Source organism: Orbicella franksi, chromosome 1 (assembly GCF_964199315.1).
Source record: "Orbicella franksi chromosome 1, jaOrbFran1.1, whole genome shotgun sequence".
In the NCBI taxonomy this organism is placed as follows: Eukaryota; Metazoa; Cnidaria; class Anthozoa; order Scleractinia; family Merulinidae; genus Orbicella; species Orbicella franksi.
This window is the reverse complement of record NC_138145.1, coordinates 41,102,149-41,120,226: the sequence shown is the minus strand read 5'-3', so window position 1 is coordinate 41,120,226 and position 18,078 is coordinate 41,102,149. Positions and strand designations below refer to the sequence as shown.

Genomic DNA, 18,078 nt, shown 5'->3' with positions numbered 1-18,078 from the left:
AGAATGCCCGTTTTCGGTCAGTGGTGACTGAACACAACTCTTAGTATGGTTTGACTGTGTGTGAAGGTCCAAATTCACTGATCGCTTCTAAACTCGAGCAAAGAGAGCAACCGCGATGGTTAATGCTGCAGGGTTCAGCTTCTGATTTCGCTCAGAGGTCCACATTCTTAGTGCTGACTAAAAGAATGATGGCTTCTAGCAACGAAGTTGCAAGCTAAAATGGCTCCGAGCAAAACCTTACATGACGAGGAATGCACAAAACCTATCTTCTTTTCCCGTGTTTGTTTCTCCGTGGATAGCACAATGAATATTGAGGAAAAGAAAGCAAAAGCACTGTTTGTCCTTTAAACCTACCAGATATCTGCTTTCTGTCCATAAGCTTGACTATAAGATCTCTCAGGTGCAATATAGTACCAAGTACCCCAAGCAGATCTCAAATTTGTTTCACTTCCAATTTTCTGGAGGAAAAAAAAATTGGGCGAAAAATGGTGATTTTCCGAAAATAAGCGGCATGTATTACGTGGAATAGATACAATAGTGGCGAGCGGTTTTCTAAACTAACAAGATTGATTTCAACTGACTCCTTCTATATTCGAATCTTCGTCCTTGCGCTCAGACGTTTTACGTCTATCAACTGACTCCACCTGGCAGCATTAACAACTTCGCTGGCATGGCCTGTCAGCAGAAGGTAGCTATTCGGCTCTTACTGGGACTTGTCAACAGTTACCATAGTTAGTAAGGGGAAACTCCGAATTGCTATGAAGCCGGGCAAACCTCAAAGGAGCTAACAAAAGTACCACCAGTTAACATGTTGAGAAGTTCCCGCCCGTGCACAATGCTTTGTTTAGCGCTCATACACTCTGCATGCGTAAACATTCCTGAATTACGAGACTGAAAGGCTAGCTGCTCAGACCGAAGTAAACTCCTACTGTGTTTTGTGCGCGGTCAAGACGAAAAAAGCGAACAGAAAAACAGAACAAAGAACTTCGGGCTCCATATACATTACCCACTGTAAACTTTGGACCGACGAACGCTTATACAGTACATCAGTCTAATTACTGTATACAGTTTACTATTTTTACCTGAATTGTGTCTGATAACCCAAAGTCAGCTAATTTCACATTCCCTTTGCCGTCTAAAAGAACATTTGATCCTAGAAATAACACACGCAGAAGTTCTGAAGTCCATAGCAAAAATAGCTTTCACTCAGTTACAGCAATATTAAAGATCATAAGTAGCTAATAAGCTAAAACAGATGGGAAAAGGAAACAAATTAATTGTCAGGAGTTACGAAATGTTTCAAGAAACTTCAGTGCTGCTTGATGTAGGAGTAGCAAACATGTCTGAGCATTTAGTTCTTTAATTTTAGTTAACAAAGGAAGCTAAGTACTACTTCTGCCTCTACGTCTACTTTCAGAGCCAAAATTGTAAAAGAAATTCTGTAAGACAAATTTTGAGCTATTTTTGAAATAGGCAAAATTTCACATTCTCTTAGTTTACTAAAAAACTGTCTTGCAGATTTTTATTTTACTTTACTTTTACTTGTATGAACGTTGAATCACAGCCAAATTCTAATTCTTGAAATTTTTAGGTAGGGTCATTAAAGTAGATTTTGAGAGAGAAGTGCACCCACTAGTGCCCGACTATTCTTAAGCACTCAGTAATTCATTTTGGCTATTTATTAACGTTTCACTAGTTCAGATATCATATATACTAAAATATTTAAGCAAAAAGTAATTAAAGGAAGGAGAAACTTCTGGAACATCTTTCAAAACAGTTAAAAGTTGGGCGCTTATACTCCATCAAAACTGTAGTAAGTCACCTTAACTCTTGGGGCTATAAAAGGAAAAAAAAAGTAACTCTACTTTTGTCACAGTAAAACTCCTGTCATGAACCGAGCTTTATGTTTTGAAGTTATTAGTTCAGCGTCTTTTTGAAAATTCAACCCAAGCGTTTCACATCGGTTTCAGCAAAATAGCATGAATACTGCAAACATACCCTTTATGTCTCCGTGTATTATGTTCCGTGAATGCAAAAAGGTCACTCCTTCTAACATCTGCTTTGTGTACCCACTTGATTCATGTTCTGAAAGAACTCCGTCCTTCGACCTCCGTATGTGGCCAGACAATGATCCCTGTAGAAAAACATCAAGTGACAACTTAGAGTTTTAATTTGGAATTTTATAGTATTCTTTTTATAAATGGCGACAATTACTCCATTGACATCTCAATCTTAAATGCGCCGGGAACTACGTTTTAAACTACAAACAAGCAAAGGTAGAACAATAAGCTAAATTATAGTGCGGCAAACCTATGTGGAATAACCATAACATGCCGATAGAGGACCTGGGGACACATAACATCTAGGCTCTCTTACCCCAGGCATGAACCTCATAAATAAATGAAGATAACCGCCAGTCTGCTCACTTCCATAGTATGAGACGATTCTCTTATGTTTAACTTTCTGTAAAATATTAATTTCGTTTTGTAGAGCTTTCACTTCCTGAAAGAAGAACCACATAATTGACAATAGTGTTCCATGCATACAATAACTTCACTTTTGTCTGTGTTAAATTGCTTATAGTGCACGTGTATGCACACTCAGAGATCGACGGAATCTGGTTTTCATAACAAGCCATGTTCCTAAAGCATATAGATAACTTATTGGATCAACATTTCAGAATAACCCAAAAAATTGTCACAACTTGTCTTCGTCTATATATATATATTTTTTAAATTCTTAGTGCCCATTTTTTAAAAAAAATTGCAGAAATTTTATTTATGTCCTTTGCGCTTAATCGCATGAATATTAGTGAAGGAAAGTGTAGACCACAAGCTCATTGAGGAAATTTGACACTTCAAAAGGTAGATCACCTTAATAAATTATTTTATAATAAAGTTTCCATATAACGCGCCCTCTGATTGGCTGAAACAGCGTGATTTATCGAGAACAAAGCGCTGGCTGGTGACGGTAAGCTGGCTTTCAAAGTTTTGCTTCCGAATTTTGACAAATTTGACCCAAATGAAACGAGCTATTTGTCTGCAGTACATATGACTACACGGAGACCATTGTTAACAACAGTAGCGTTCTCACTCGTTTGAGCGTTTTACTCGTTTGGAAAATAAAGTTTTGTTTGAAAATTCAGCCGAATGCGTGGGGAAATTAATAGATTCTTTATAATAAAACAAATAAAGAAGCCTCGACTGTGCTCTGTTCTGTTGTAAAGCACGCAGGAAGCGGTAGAGCATGAAAGAAGTGTAGGGGAACGTAGTCGAGTGTTTTTCCCTACTTCTTGAGTACTCTACCGCTCCCTAAGCGGAGGGAGCATCTTTACCTAAAGAAGTGCAATGAATGTTTCTGGTATGACGCTTTGGAGTAAAGAAAAAAACATTAAGCCCCATTTTAATCTACGAGACTAGAAATGTAGTGACTAATGTATTCTATGTATAATTATTACACGACTAACCCCGTTCACTGTGTATTGCGACTCCACTTTAACTGTTTTCACCGCCCGCAGAGTTGTAGTGCCTCGATGCGAGAAAAGACACTTGAACACCTGAAAGACATCGCGAAAAGACGGGTTAAAGGTGCTCTTTTTTCTAGAACAATTTTTATGAAGCAGATTGGCGTTTCTCGGACAATTGTTTCAATGTTTTGGTCCAATCTGAAACTTGCTAAACGTGAAGGTTGGCTGAGAGTATTCACAGTTGCCATGCCATGGTTTTAAGCAACGATACTGTTCAACTTTGAGCGACTAGAGCACTACCATTGTCATGCAATCCAACAGAAAATCGAACGTTACTGGTATGCTGGAGAAAGATGATCACGAAAGCTTCAAACGAGGTTACGTCTTACCAAGATCTGAGTTACCATAGCAATGTTATGATGTATCCCTGGTATCAGGTATGCCTTACCTGGCGGTCTTAACGACGGCAAACTTTGAAAAATTTTATGAGTGCGTTTTCGAGAAAATTGCAGGTGAAGTTTCGAGGTGTCAAAATACAAAAAAAACCAAATCTGTTTTAAAATGCTATCAAACCATATACACCAGACTTGCCGAAATGGCATTCTGGCCTTATCTCGAGTGAAAGTCTCAGACAAATCATTCCGTTTGCTTTTTTTTGTTTTTTGTTTTTTGTTTTTTTTGCCTCCAACAAGTGTTTGCATTCCCTCGATTACGCGATAGGGCGCTTATTTTTTGATTTCAGGTTTTTTCTTATTGTCAATCTCCGTGAATGAACTAGGATTATTACTCGGGCGTCCGCAAGAAAGCCCAAGTCAGAAAATGCAGGCCGTTCTTCTTGGGCCACAAATGGGGGGTCAAAGTGCTAGGTGTTCCCAGCGGAGAGCGTGGAACCTGGGGATGAGAATTGCGTCAGCAGAATGCTGTGAATATTTTTGAAGAAGAAAAATTTGGAAAGAATCATGCCTTAAACGCTCGTCTCACATACAAAGATGCCGAGCGGTTTCGGAACGGGTCGGTCCACGAATTCTACAGCTCGAAAGCTAGCAAAATTAGCAAAGTTCATAACTGTTCTCACGTACAGCTCAGGTGTTGAAAAAGCCAGCAATCTTCGTTAACAGAATTTCGAAGGTGGTTGTACTTTGGGTAATAAACCTGGGAGCAACTCCGCCTTGTTTTACTTCTGTCATTCGTTCATCCTGGGTACTTAATACTGATGACAAAAGGGTAGCGTAATATGTCAAGTTTCATGATTCTATGGGTGTGCCTACTCGAAAATTTTAGTTTAATTTAAGGATAACAGAAAGATATAAACTGTACCTGGCCAAAAGCTCCTGCTCCAATACATTTTCCTAGACTGAAGGAGACTGGCAGTGATAAAGAAGTTTGGAAAGTTAATTGACCAATGAAATGTCGACAGAAACTTTAAGTTAAGGTGGCCTGAGCCTAGTTATTTGCACGTTGCCGGTTTCATTTTAAGTCATGCAGTTTAGCAGGAAATATTTAATATATTAATGTTTGGCGCCCTTAAAATGTTTGATTTTGCCGGAAGGAAATCTCATTTAATTACCTTTGTTTTGAGAGTAAAAGCGTTCGAGATATATCATCATTGTTTCAAAACCTCTTGTTTACAAAAACAACCTACAATTTTGAAATCCGGTCATATTTTTTTTCCTTACTTTATCAAATAAGCCTCAAAGCTCTCAAGTTTTGTATCTGCAAGTTTCGTGGCAATCATGATCGTATAACTCGCTGCACCAAAACGTTGATTTAAAGGTGGCCAGACACGTGGGGTCATGTTGCAGGGACATGTTGCATCGACAAAAACGTGTGTAGTACACACTGAGACGACATTTAGCAGGGACGTGTAGCGGGGACGTGTAGCAGGGACAAAATCACAACATTTGCACACACATGAACATGTTCCGGGAACATATCCCAGGGATGTGTTGCAGCGACATGTCCCCTCGTGTGAACAGACTGACCGCATCGTGCATGGTTTTGGCAATGGCCAGCATGCTCTGAGGCACTGCATCGTTGACGTAATCGAAGTAGAATCGGTTGAGGATGATTCTCCAGCGAAAACTCCTGAAGACAGCGGTCATATTTCTTGGAATAATAGCCAGACACGTATGCTGATTGCTCATTTCAAGGATAATCCAATTCTATGGGACAAGCAACTAAAAGACAATGCTAACAGACAAAACTAGCAGACAAAACTAAAAAGGCAATGGCACCTTGTAACACGATTTAAGAAGGCACAATCACCAAGAAACCTAGCGGCGATCAAATCGAGGTGACACAGATTAAGGAGTTCGGTATTGAGATATATGGAAAAGCAGAAAGAATCATTCTAGTCAAAAGCAGCAGCATGAGCGCCGCTACTGATGGCTGCAATCTTGTTTTTCCCTGTGCACTAGCACAAAAATTCTGGTCGTTGTCACTGATTGGCTCAACTTTTGACTCTATATTAGGGACATGTTGCATAACCGTACACACGAAGTTTCATGGCATCCTTGCAACGTTTTGTCCCTGCAACGTGCCCCACGAAGTTCAACAAGCTAAACTTTGTGCGGCGTGTAGCAGGGACAAAATATCCCCCAAATTGGTGTTGCACGAGTAAAAAAGTATCTGTTTACACGAGGGGACATGTCACTGTAACATATCCCTGGAGCATGCACCCGCAACGTTTTCATGTGTGAGAAAATATTGTGATTTTGTCCCTGCTACATGTCCCCGCTGCACGTCCCTGCTACAAGTCGCCTAACTGTACATTACACAAGTTTTTTGTCCCTCCAACATGTCGCTGCAACATGTTCCTGCAACATGACCCCTCGTGTCTGGCCACCTTAACTCACTTTGAATATACCACGATAATGTAATTGAGGTAGCTGACGTACAAATAGCAGAAGAGTGTAACCAGACAATCCGCCATCTGAAAGGTTAACGTTACCCAAAGTTTTATTGAGAGAAAGTGAGTAATCAGAAACCTATGACGAACACGGTCGGCTCAATAAGAAACGGAATTTTCTACTGCATACAAGTTAAAACTAACTTTTTTATATGTTCATCCGACGTGTGTTCCATTTCTCAATGCAGAAAATCTCTTGCCTTGAAGCTTGGAGGTACAAAAGTAAAGATATGGGACGACAAAACTGCCGTCCAAATCCAAAATAATGAGTAGGATTTATAAAAATAAAGTTTGAAAAATATGATGAAATACAACGATAAATAAGATCCTCTTAAAATTCAAACGGTCTTTATTTCGGACGCCAATAATCAAAGAAATCAGTTAAATCTTTCCCGCCAAAAAACGCAACTAAAAAAATGTACTCAACGTGCAAATAAATAGGTTCAGGCCACGTATCACTCTGAAAAATGTCCATGCAAGTTGCGTCAACTTGGTTTTCGCATAACAGAGTGCACGTACGCGGGAAGGGCTCAGAACAAGTGTCCTCAAAGTTACCTTGAGTTTTAGTCAGCTTCTCTCGGTCGCTTGCTTTAGAGAAAGACGTCCGAGTTGCTAATGCCGTCCGTTGATATCATAACCCGAAAAACGGGTAGTGATTTTGATTGATTGATAGATTGATTGATTCGAACATTCGAACATCCGACACTTATGAGTCATTTTCATTTCATTTCAGCCCGGACAGGGATTTGAAATTCACCAGATCACACTCACATTGTATCATAAAAATGAAAATGAATATTTTGAAGTATTCCCAGTTCGAATTGTTCCATTTACGTCAAGGTGGCTCGATCGGATTTTTGAGTAACGATACCTTTCAACTTTGAGCCACTAGAACGACACCATTATCTATCTGACAGAAAATCAAACGTTACTTGTGTGCTAGAGAAAGATAAAAGTTTCAAATGGGGTACATTTCACCAGGATCTGAGTTACCATAGCAACGAAATGACGCCAGACCTCGTTTTACATAAGACCGCATAACTTGCCATCAGGGATTATTTCCGAAATATGACGTCGGGATCTCGGACTTAACACAGTTGTCTTAACGATGGCAAAATTTTAAAAAAATCTATGGCATTGTTTTCGAGAAAATTGCGAGTGACGTTTTAAGGTGTCAAAATACAACAAAAACGGAGCTTTTTTAAAATGTTATTGCAAACTATGTCCACAGGACTTGAATAAATGGTATTCTGGTATTAAATGAATCTTATAACATCTAATTACCTGTAATAAAAATCTAAGAGAAATCACTCCGATTGACTTTCAGAAACATGGGCTTAAATTTCAACTGGTGAGAGGTGTTATTTGCTTTTTATCAAAAATTGCCCCCAAACTTATTAAATTGAGCGGGCGTTAAGAAACACTCGATAATTTTTTTTAGACTTGGCCCTCAGTGAGATCAATACATATTTAACGTAATCCTGGAGTTTCAAATTAATTGAAACATTTTAAGGCCGCTAATTTTCAGCCTCAACTCAGAAAAATATTTCGCTAATTTTCACTCATGTTGTTTGCTGTATTTATTATAATTTTCTTTTGTCTTGAATCACCATGCTAATGTACATTTCTGTGTATCATGAATTTATAAAACGCGAGAATATTTTTCGGCAACTGAGGAGGCTGCATTTCATTAGTCACTTCGCTGAGCGGCATTATCGTCTGATAGTTGCCCGTGGGCGTGCTATTTTAACAATAGAATGTTTCTGTCGAGGAACTATCGGTATGATAGTTGACTATTGGAAATGTGATGTTCTTAAAACAAACATTTGTCCGAGAAGTGATACTTCGAGGGCAAAAATGCCATTTTTTCTGCCACATTCACTTCTGAAATGCAACAATTTTGGTTGCATTCTTGCTGCGTCTATTTTCGACGAGAGCTCCGATGGAAAAGTTGGCTGCCATGGCAACCTTAAAACTGTACTGAATTTCGCTTGCTGCAATCAATTTCAATTTTTTACTGAATCAACTGGAATTTAAGGTGCTCTTAATTATTCAGATTCGAGAATTTTTTAAGTTGACTGATTAATGAAAACATGCACCATACGCTGAACGGATACTGATTCCATTAACCTCATGTAGGTTTTTATTTACAATGGGCTGTACTTGTGCCATGAGCTCTCTAAGCAGCCGTAGATTATATATGAACTATAATATAGTTTGATGGACAACTGGAAAACAGTTTAAAAAACAGTTTTGTCGACTTCTGTGGCTATACCTTTGGAAACGAACTGGTAGCGTTGCAACGCATCGGACCAAGGTCGTTCGTCAGGTTTCCTACAACAACAACAAAACGAATTAGGTGTAATTTTTTTTTCAATCCTACTTTCTACATTCCAAATTTATTAACACTGCCTCTCTCTGCATCGTAACATCGTCCCTCGACAAACATCACCTTTTACGAAATAACTTTGGAAAATGTTTATCAAAGAGAATAAAATGTATTGTACTTTCGTGATCAAGTTGTTAACTCTCAACAAATTCATGAGATGACGCAGCAAACCAATCCGCCGTAGGAAAAAAAGATGGCGGCTGTACATTTTACCACAATACCATGCGAACCTTACACAGCCTATAAAGTACATGTACCAGGAAAACCATATTTTTTGCGATATTTATCCCTGTGCTAACAACATTGTGTACGCTAGGTTTGAAGATTTTAGAACTTTTCTGCACGTTTTTATGAGCGTTGTTAAAGTTTTCGAGGGCTAAGAATTAAGGGTAAATGTATCAGTCGCCATCTTTTTTCTTATGGAGGATTACAGAAGCTGAAAGAATGAAAGCTCAGGCTCGCCGTCGGACACAAAATCCGCAGAGCAAATCGACGAAAACATTTAGCACTATAAATGTTTTAGGAAAGGAAAGGAAAGGTTATCGCTGAAAGACATAGAGTGTATTAATTAATTCAAAAGAACTTTGACGGGAAAATGCAGGAATTAGTGGCCGGAATCAGTCATCACGAAAGGAAAACTTTATAAAAAGTTTGCAAGTAGTACAAACTTCATGCACTTGGCGAAGTGATTCAACGATGACTTTAAAAAGTTTTGTGAATGAAATAACAAAAGCTACTTTTAAAAACGCTTTATTTGAAATTTATTCAGAATTTATTTACTTATATTGAAGGCTATGAAGTCTATGTTTCTTTCTGTATTTTGCTGAATGAAATTGAAAGCTTAATGGAAACCAAATTTATTTATCGTGTTATGGATGCATGCATTGAACTTAAACTTAAAACTACTAGTAATTAAGCTTAATGTTAACTCAAAAGAAATATTTTCCCTGCTTTTTGAACAACCCAAATTGATCAGCCTAACCGAGCTGTAGTCAGAACTGCGTCCTCCACAGACGGCCGTAGAAAGCAGTAAAAGAGCTTAAAGTTTTCTTCTAATTTCAGGTGTAAACGGAATCGGCGTCATAGAAGTTTGGCTATGGAAAATCAAGCATTAAGCTCAAGCTTATATCGCGACCAGATTCTGGTCCTGTTTTTCCTTACAAATTTATGTCTCTGTTGTATTAAACGATATTCGTGTTATTGATATCTCAGCCAGTAGTGCTGCGTGTAGTCTGCTGCGAGTCGGAAACCATGTGTTTACCTGTGCAATAAACGATAGGTTTTTGACCAATCAGAGCGCGGGTAGTGTTTCAGCTATTTTTTAAATAGTACTAACCAGGTCAAAGCAGCCTTAACAAACTCTTTTGTATCTAATGATACATTTTCTGGCAGCGTAGGCTCGATGGGTCTGGAACCAATCCTAAACATGGCCGCCGCTGGTTCAAGATGACTTAGAGGAGGTTTTCCTGTTATCATTTCGACAACTGTACAACCTAGACTCCTTAAATAACAAACAAACAAACAATAAACAAAACTGACAAAAACAAAAATCCGTTATATATTCCGAAGTTAAGGAATACTACTTTGGCGCGCAAAACCTGGCGAATCTCATAATTTTATATTACTGTGGGCCCACGGAAGAAGCCTTAACCTATTGCCTCATGCCTTCATATAAATAACTTTTACTGGCATTAAAACAACAAAAGTTTACAAGTGAACTCATCATACGAGATCGCACCGAAGTACACCATTTACGTTCCTTGAGACAGTCTGTTTTCGGCCAGCCGCGTCTGAGTGCTCCACACTCAGGCAACTTCAGAAGCAGGAGCCAGAAAGTCCTGGTTCGGTTTGATTGAGTACAAGGGTCCAAGTCCGATGTTCGTCTCTGAACATGTATATTCGTTCTTCAGTCTCCACCTAAGATTCTGCCATTTTTTAATTGTAAAAAAAAAAAAAATCAGAGGAAAAGCATTGCTTGTGCATTAAACCTACCAAATATCTGCTTTCCGTCCATAGCCTTCACCCCAGAATATCTCTGGTGCCATCCAGTACGGGGTGCCGGAATGAGATACCAAATCTGTTTTACTGCCAACTTTCTAGAATAAGTTGGACGAGAAATGGTTATTTTGTTAACTCTATTCCCAGCCGACTATTTTTCGACCTTGTTGAACACGGAGAGCGGGTGGGTGGGAGGAGGGGATTTTGTGACTCTCGCCCTGTCAAACTCGCTGTTAAAGCTATGACAATAAACTTATTGGCAGCAATTTATGGAGAGGTTCCATGAAACATGGAAGATTTAGTAATTTCAGAAGTCCGAGTCCATAACATCGATTGATGACGTTATATCGTGACATATAGAAATGACGCTACAGTGATCGATGTCCCCTTCTTGAATTCAATTATCTTTACAAAGCGTTATACAATGAAAACTACCTTCAAAATATAGTGAAAACCGATAAAAGAGGTGAAGTTATGCTAACAAAGTTAAAGTTGCTGCCACTAAATTAATTTTTTCATTATACATTAAACAGGAAAGCTGACAATTTGAAAAAAGAATGCCTGTCAAAATGAAGTTGTCATGAAACATTATGTTCCTTCGCCTATCAAATGTCAGACGAAATCATTCCCAAATAAGTTCGAGGACAGTTCAAGTTACAAATGAATTGTCGAATTGCAGTAAGCGACTTTCTTGATCTGTTACGTTAGGAAACCAAGAAACCATTTTGCTTCTGACTCTCTCAACCTGGAAGGTGAATAGCAAACACTATTCCGAGTTGAGTGGCCAATCAGAATGCACGAAAGGCAGTATCCGTTGGTTTGGTACGTACTAATTAAAAATCAGATTAATTTAAGCTCTCGATGAGGTGAAATCGAGAGCGAAAAATCTTACAATCAGAAGATAACTATTTAGCCCCCACTATGGCTCTTCAGCACTGTATATGTTACTTACTTCTGCATACATTACACTATCAGTACCTGAATCATTTTTGACAGCCCGAAGTCCGCTAGTTTTACATTTCCTTCTCCGTCTAAAAGGATATTTGATCCTAAAGTGACAAATGCAGAAACTTTGGAGAAAAACAACGATAACAAACAATGTTAAACCACGTACTCGGTTATAACAGAGAACAGTGGAGAAAATAAAACAAATAGGAAAAGGTTGAAGACATTGTCAGGGATTAGTAAATGTTCCAGTAGAAACCTCAGTGCCCCCTCATGTAGGAGTGAGAAATTCATTAAATGTTATTGTAACTTTAACTGAATACCATCCATTCGTCATTTTTAAAGAAAATTCGGATTTCGTAACGTCGTGAAGCTATAAAAAGAAAAATCTAGTTGTTTTGCCATAATAAAACTACTGACATGATCTATGTTCACGTTTAATTTGTTTTCTAATCCAAAAAAACACACATAATACTCGTTACCTAATTTACGAAACGTACCTTTTATATCTCGGTGAATTATGTTTTGTGAATGCAAAAATTCGATGCCTTGCAGCATTTGATTTGTGTACCATCCTGATTTCTCTTCAGGAAGAACTCCTTTCTTTTTTATGTGGGCGGATAATGATCCCTGAATACACAACAACGAGAACTAATAAATTGCTAATTTGGATTTTGGGTATTCATTGACATTATCATTATCAGTATCTTTATCCAAATGGCTATCACCGAGTTTAAGGAGGCTGGTAGCAATTTTCAGCACTTTTCAGTAGTTTCCAGTAGACGCAGAACCATTTCAAATTTCTGGAAATTTAAAGTGGCTGTGAACCGTAAAGACCGAACGTTCGAGGTTAATAAGTTGTTTATTATATGGGTTTTTGCTTTGTTAGGCTCCTAATCGGCCCGTGGGCATTACGGGAGAATACTGCCATAGAATTAGCCAATCAGAGCTTGCCTTATATCGGCACAAACACAAGCCAAATGATAAAAGTATTTATTTTATAGGCCTGTATTTGTAGGCGATAAAACACGCGCTCTGATTGGCTAATTCTAGGGCATTTAATATTCTCCCGTAATGCCCACGGGCCGATTACGGGCTTGGGGCTTGCTAAAACAAAGCGAAAGGTAATTGAAAAAACTTTTTTATCCTGAAAATTGTAGCGACTGGAAATGATGATTGAGCACGCTGAGACTGAATTCTATTACCCTGATGGGCTACAATTTAGGAAAACAGCGAATTCACAAAGTTAAATTACGAACGAGTTGGTGCCGGACAGGACGAAGGAAACAGCCAAGAAGAAATTGAAACTTTCCTCGACGAGCAAAAAAAAAAAAAAGAAAAGAAAAGAAAAAAATACAGGACGAAGAAGACAGTCGGTGACATCATGAAAAGCATTTCAACGTTTATTACTCGGGCTTTCGTAGAAAAGCCCGAATCATAAAATGCAAGCCGTTCTTGGTCGCCAAAAGGTGGATCATGGTCCCAGGCGATCCTAGCGTAGACCGTGGAAACTGGGAGAACGCGACGTCTTTCTGTATTTAAAGCTCGCTCTTCGTGAACGACGTATTATACGGAATGCGGTGTTTTGTGAAGAAAGGTTTGGCAAGATTCACGCCTTATACGTTCATCTCACTTACAGCGATGTCGATCGATTTCGGAACGGGTCGGTCCACGAATTATATTGCTTGAAAACCTGCCAAGTAAGCACAGTTCATGCTCAACTCGTTCTCACGAGGTAACAAAGTTCGACTACCAAAACACTGACAAAAAAAGCTATGACTGCTGACTTAAAAACAAACTATGATACCGAAACGTGCCGGGTACCTCAGGCCCAAGGGTTGGTGAAAGGCTTATCTAGTGGTTAATTTTTAATAAAACGAACCGTGCTATCCATGACATGGGATAGTGATTTATCCAGTGGATAGAGTGATCCACCTTTCGAACAACCCAGGTCAGATGTTAAAAAAAAATAATAATAATAATGAGAAATAAGAAATAAGACTCGTCATAAACAGAACTTCGAATATGAGGCAAACAAAATGCGATTGGATAAAGGGGACACGCAACGAAACAACTTGACTAGTAAATATCTAAGCGTAGATCGTGTGATAAAATATCCTGATTCTTTTGTTTTTATTGGATAAGCTTACTCGTAAAGTACGATTTGATACTGCCGTACGAAGCCCGAGTAAATTAAACGCTCTTAGAGCAAACAAGAAAAAAAATATTAATCCATTAAAGTAACTGGTTGTACTAGCTGACATTTTGCTTGCGAAAGGCGATGAGCTGAACATAAATCTGCCAGAGTCGCTTGTCCTCTTTACTTTTTTCCTCACCGACTTTTCAGCTCCTCTATAAATAATATCTTTACAAGGAAATAGTCATTTTTTGTATTTTAGTTTGCAACTTTTTCACCGTAAACTGTAACCGGTCTAGATGCCAATCTAGATGGGAAAATCTAGGCAGAGCTCCATTATCGTTTTCAGCTAATCAAATTCGTGAATCCGGTAGTTCCCAGTCCTTATGAGACAGAGCCATAAAATAAGTTTTGATATTAATATGTTGGTTGTAAAGCACTTATCCGATTCCCCCATAGCAAAATTACAAAAACAAACAAAACTAAACAAACAAGCGAACACAATATTGAACTAGTTCTGGCTATCTAGGATAACCATTGCGCTTCGATTGAGGAATCCGACATTCACACCAAATGTAAGCTCTTACCCCAGCCATGAAATCCATAAACAAATGAAGATGGCCATCTTTTTGTTCACTTCCATAATATGACACGATTCTTACGTGTCTGAGTTTCTTCAAAATGCGTGTTTCGTTTTTGAGAAGTTTCACCTCCTAAAAGAATAAACAAAACAATTCTGAATAAAAACTCTCGTGTTCAATCAAATGTAATTTCACTTGTTAAATCTCTTGTGTATGCCTGGGTGCACTCAGAGATGAAATATGGTTGCCATTACGAGCAATATGTTATAGATAACTTGTTGGATCAACAATTCAACATAGTAAGAGAATTGTCGCTGCTGGTGCTCGTCCAAATTCAGCGATTAAATTGTGGAGCGAGAACTCACTGACGAAGATTGGCACCTAAAAAGACAGATTTGGCCTCATCAAATATCACCTCATAGAAGTCGAAAGTGAGTGAATTGTCGAAGAAGTATAATGACTGGCGTGGGTAAAGGGCATCTGGAATAAGATTTGGAAATTCAGAACAATCTTTAATTTGACCATATTAACCCCTGGGGATCGGGGAAGGGTGGGTGGTGGGTGCAGAATGTTCCCAGGCTAACGATTAAAACTTTTTTTTAAATATTGCAACTTTATCTGAAATGTATTTGGAAACATTTTGGTGACGTGTCATTATACTTAAAACTTGATGTTTCCAAGGCAACCGTATTTGACTGGCAGGGTTTTTCAAATTTGATCTTGTTTTACTCAGTAAAATGAAACCTTCGTACAGGTATGTTTACATTGTTTGGACTTTTTAGCTTTTCCACGATTTTGATCAGTTTTGAGTCATTTTTGGTAGTTCTCTGATATCATAGGAAAATACCTAACACTGCGAAAAAACCCTACGAATCGAAAACATCAGGACGTAATGAACCTTTTCGGCAAAATGGTGGTCATTTTGAAATCCATTGTTTCGAATAGCTACTATGGGATGTTCAGGGGGCAAATACATATTAATTTGCCCCCTGAACGTCCCATAGTTGCTATTTGAAACAGTAGAATATATTCAAAATGGCTGCCGAATCGCCGAAAAGGCCCATTACCAAGTAATATGATGTCATTGTCTCCCTTTGCTTACATCACAGGAAACATTAAACATTGCTTAAATATTCTTGTCTCCTTAACATCTGATTACTTAAATACACTTGGAACAGGACATGCAGAGAGTAAGCCTACGTCTTTGATATACATAGCTATTACTAGTCTAACCTTTTGTGTTTCGGTGTACTGAGGCTCCATTTTAACGACTTTCACTGCCAAAATTTCATTATCCCTAGTAACGCACTTGTACACCTACAAGATATTGTGTAAGGAACATATATATATATTATATATTTTTTTACAATACAACGAAATGTAGGTTAACATCCCTCAGATGACTGTTATTACAATTCAGTAGTTCTGGTGGAATTTGAAACTCGGGAAATCTAAAAACAGGTTGGATAGAAGGAGAATCTACAGTTGCAATGCATCTACTAACAGATTTCTTTCGTGTGTAGAGTGAGAGCATTACAATTACCCAGAACTGAACGTAACAACAAATGCCATATTAATTTCGTTGGCATAATTAGTTGTAAAAAATGTAACAGACGATAAGTTTTTAATCAGGTCTTAGTATAAAACGTCTTGAGCTATATGGTCTGAAGTTATTAGTATATCTCTATTGACCGCCTCACGTTAGAACGTATTCGTTCGGAGGCTTTGAAGATAAAACCGCTAAATAAATAATGCATTTTCTTAAAGTTGAAACAAATGAAGAACCGTGAGGGATTTTTAGGTCTGAAGTGAAGGTTAAATTTTTGCAGTAATGAGCAATTCTTTATAATACACGTTAAAAGGTTAAGCATGACGAGTTTCATTCCAAGAAAAGATGAGTCAATCATTTTCACTGATTTCTGTTTTATTAACCGGAACCATGGTTTAGCCTGTTCCAGGTTATTGGAAGGATATAAAGTACCTTGCCAAAATTTCCTGCCCCAAGGCATTCTCCTTGAGTCCAATAGGGGAAAGGAGAGTCTCTCACTGAAAAGGAAATTTAAAGGGTCAAACTAACCGAGGCAATAATGGCAGAAATGTCAAGTAGATTGCTCTAACATTTCTTGAATGTTGCTACTACAAGCAAGTCAACTTGTGTTTGTGGAGCTTAAAGGAAGCACCATGAAAGAACAAATATACTAAACCGTCAGACTTCCTGTGCGTGTTTTCATATCTGCTCTGGTCTTGCTTCATGCTTGTTTTCATTGTGAAGAGCAGCGTGGCAGGAAAGAATACAATTTATCAGAAGTTAAATGTAGTGTGTCGTGGAACTTACTTGCTTCAGGCCCAGATTCCGATGAACTCTGAAACTAAAATAAATTAAGGTGAAAAGCAACGTTAAGTCCTCGTCCACATTATGCCGGAGAAATATAAAAGCGGCGTTTTCACACCGAAGACGCATCATATGTTTTGCGTCCACACCTCGCCGGAAAAATTTGAAAACGCGACAATCACCCGTGGCAGAAAAGGTTGAGTGCACCCGTGAGGGTTACGGTTTATCACATGATTATCAAGACGTCATCGTTTTTGAAAAGTTCCGTTTTCGTGACGGATTAGTGTGTGTTACGAGTATCGTTGAAGAGCAGGGTTCTTTCCAGACAGAACTCAGGATCGCCAGTAACAGCAACAAACTAATTTATTTCCGTAAGGTAACTTCGCGAATTTACAGCACTAAGCTTCTTCAAATCTGAATCAATCTCCCTTACAGAAGAACCTCTCGCTCTAATGTACACGAGGCTTAAAGTTCTAGAAACTTCTATCAGGAGCTGAATTTAGTAGTTAGACGCAGTTTCTAATCTGAGTAATTACATAACGATCAGAATGTTCTGGAATGTTCTTATACAAATTGGTCACGGCTGAATGACTTCCGGTTCTAGATTGTTCTAGAACTTGACTTAGACAATTTTTCGTAACAGTGTGGATGGTAGGCCTAACTGTAGAAACAAAGCTACGTTTTCAAATTTTTCAGACGTAGTGTGGACTGGGCCTGATAATATCTCTCTCCCTCTTACACGTAAAGTGTGGCACATTTGCTACCTTTAATTGTCTCTCTTTAAAGAACATTTGTGACACATTTTTGGGTAAGCGCCAATTTTGTTGCGATAAAGGGATAGATTGACGACTAACAAACGCTGGTAGGTTCACTTTCACTTTTAAATACCATTTCGTTGAGCAGGCAAAAGATCGAGCAAAGTTTTATGTGCTCGCAAAATGCTTGCAACTGCCCGCATACTCGGATTCTCGTTGAAATTCTCTGCCTTGTAGCGGAAGCACAATTTGCATCTTGGGAACAAAAATTGACGCTGGAAACAATGTTTCCCGTATGGAAAAACTGGGAAACGTTGGGGAAATATGCACGCACTATGAATGTTTCAGGAAACTTACTTCCCCGTTTTATTGAAACTGACGAGCGTAAGAATTCTTCGCAAAGATGGAAAGTATTCTGGAGTCAGGATGACTTCTCAAACTCATTATTAATTCATCAAGTTAAAACAAAGAAAATCACAACCATGAGGGAGGTTTGGATACCCGGTCTTAATTAGCATAGATTTTGACAATTTTACTTCGCCATTTACTCCTTAGTTTTTTGTTTCG

The 18,078-nt window shown here is 38.5% G+C and overlaps 3 protein-coding genes across 3 annotated transcripts in view; all 3 read right to left on the bottom strand.

Annotated features, from left to right (window-relative positions):
* Window positions 1–18,078, bottom strand: part of LOC145481300 (uncharacterized) — a 172,621-nt gene that overhangs the window by 68,494 nt on the left and 86,049 nt on the right. Inside the window, exons 20-21 of the mRNA XM_081459765.1 lie at window positions 8,650–8,708; window positions 4,784–4,830 (exon numbers count right to left, since the gene is read on the bottom strand). Coding sequence (XP_081315891.1) covers window positions 4,784–4,830; window positions 8,650–8,708 — 106 coding nt within the window. The remainder of the gene's footprint in view (window positions 1–4,783; window positions 4,831–8,649; window positions 8,709–18,078) is intronic.
* LOC145464473 (uncharacterized) lies at window positions 854–2,544 on the bottom strand. Its single transcript, XM_081448388.1, has 3 exons — window positions 2,377–2,544; window positions 1,999–2,134; window positions 854–1,153 (listed from the first exon to the last, which is right to left on the bottom strand). The coding sequence occupies exons 1-3, from the start codon at window positions 2,542–2,544 to the stop codon at window positions 1,056–1,058; spliced, it is 402 nt and encodes a 133-aa protein (XP_081304514.1). The 3' UTR covers window positions 854–1,055.
* LOC145482130 (mitogen-activated protein kinase kinase kinase 2-like) overlaps window positions 10,278–18,078 on the bottom strand; it is a 16,655-nt gene continuing 8,854 nt past the window's right edge. Inside the window, exons 3-8 of the mRNA XM_081460735.1 lie at window positions 16,406–16,793; window positions 15,658–15,741; window positions 14,431–14,556; window positions 12,207–12,336; window positions 11,740–11,810; window positions 10,278–10,859 (exon numbers count right to left, since the gene is read on the bottom strand). Of these exons, the coding sequence (XP_081316861.1) occupies window positions 10,752–10,859; window positions 11,740–11,810; window positions 12,207–12,336; window positions 14,431–14,556; window positions 15,658–15,687 (465 nt within the window). The 5' untranslated portion in view covers window positions 15,688–15,741; window positions 16,406–16,793 and the 3' untranslated portion in view covers window positions 10,278–10,751. The remainder of the gene's footprint in view (window positions 10,860–11,739; window positions 11,811–12,206; window positions 12,337–14,430; window positions 14,557–15,657; window positions 15,742–16,405; window positions 16,794–18,078) is intronic.

What these genes read in the sequence shown, in the direction of transcription:
- LOC145464473 (XM_081448388.1), bottom strand. Translation starts at nt 2,544, where the DNA reads ATGCATGGAACACTATTGTCAATTATGTGGTTCTTCTTTCAGGAAGTG. An exon ending in TTATGAGGTTCATGCCTGGG is followed by an intron (nt 2,135 to 2,376) that starts GTAAGAGAGCCT and finishes GTTTTTCTACAG; the next exon opens with GGATCATTGTCTGGCCACAT. An exon ending in AATACACGGAGACATAAAGG is followed by an intron (nt 1,154 to 1,998) that starts GTATGTTTGCAG and finishes TGTTATTTCTAG; the next exon opens with GATCAAATGTTCTTTTAGAC.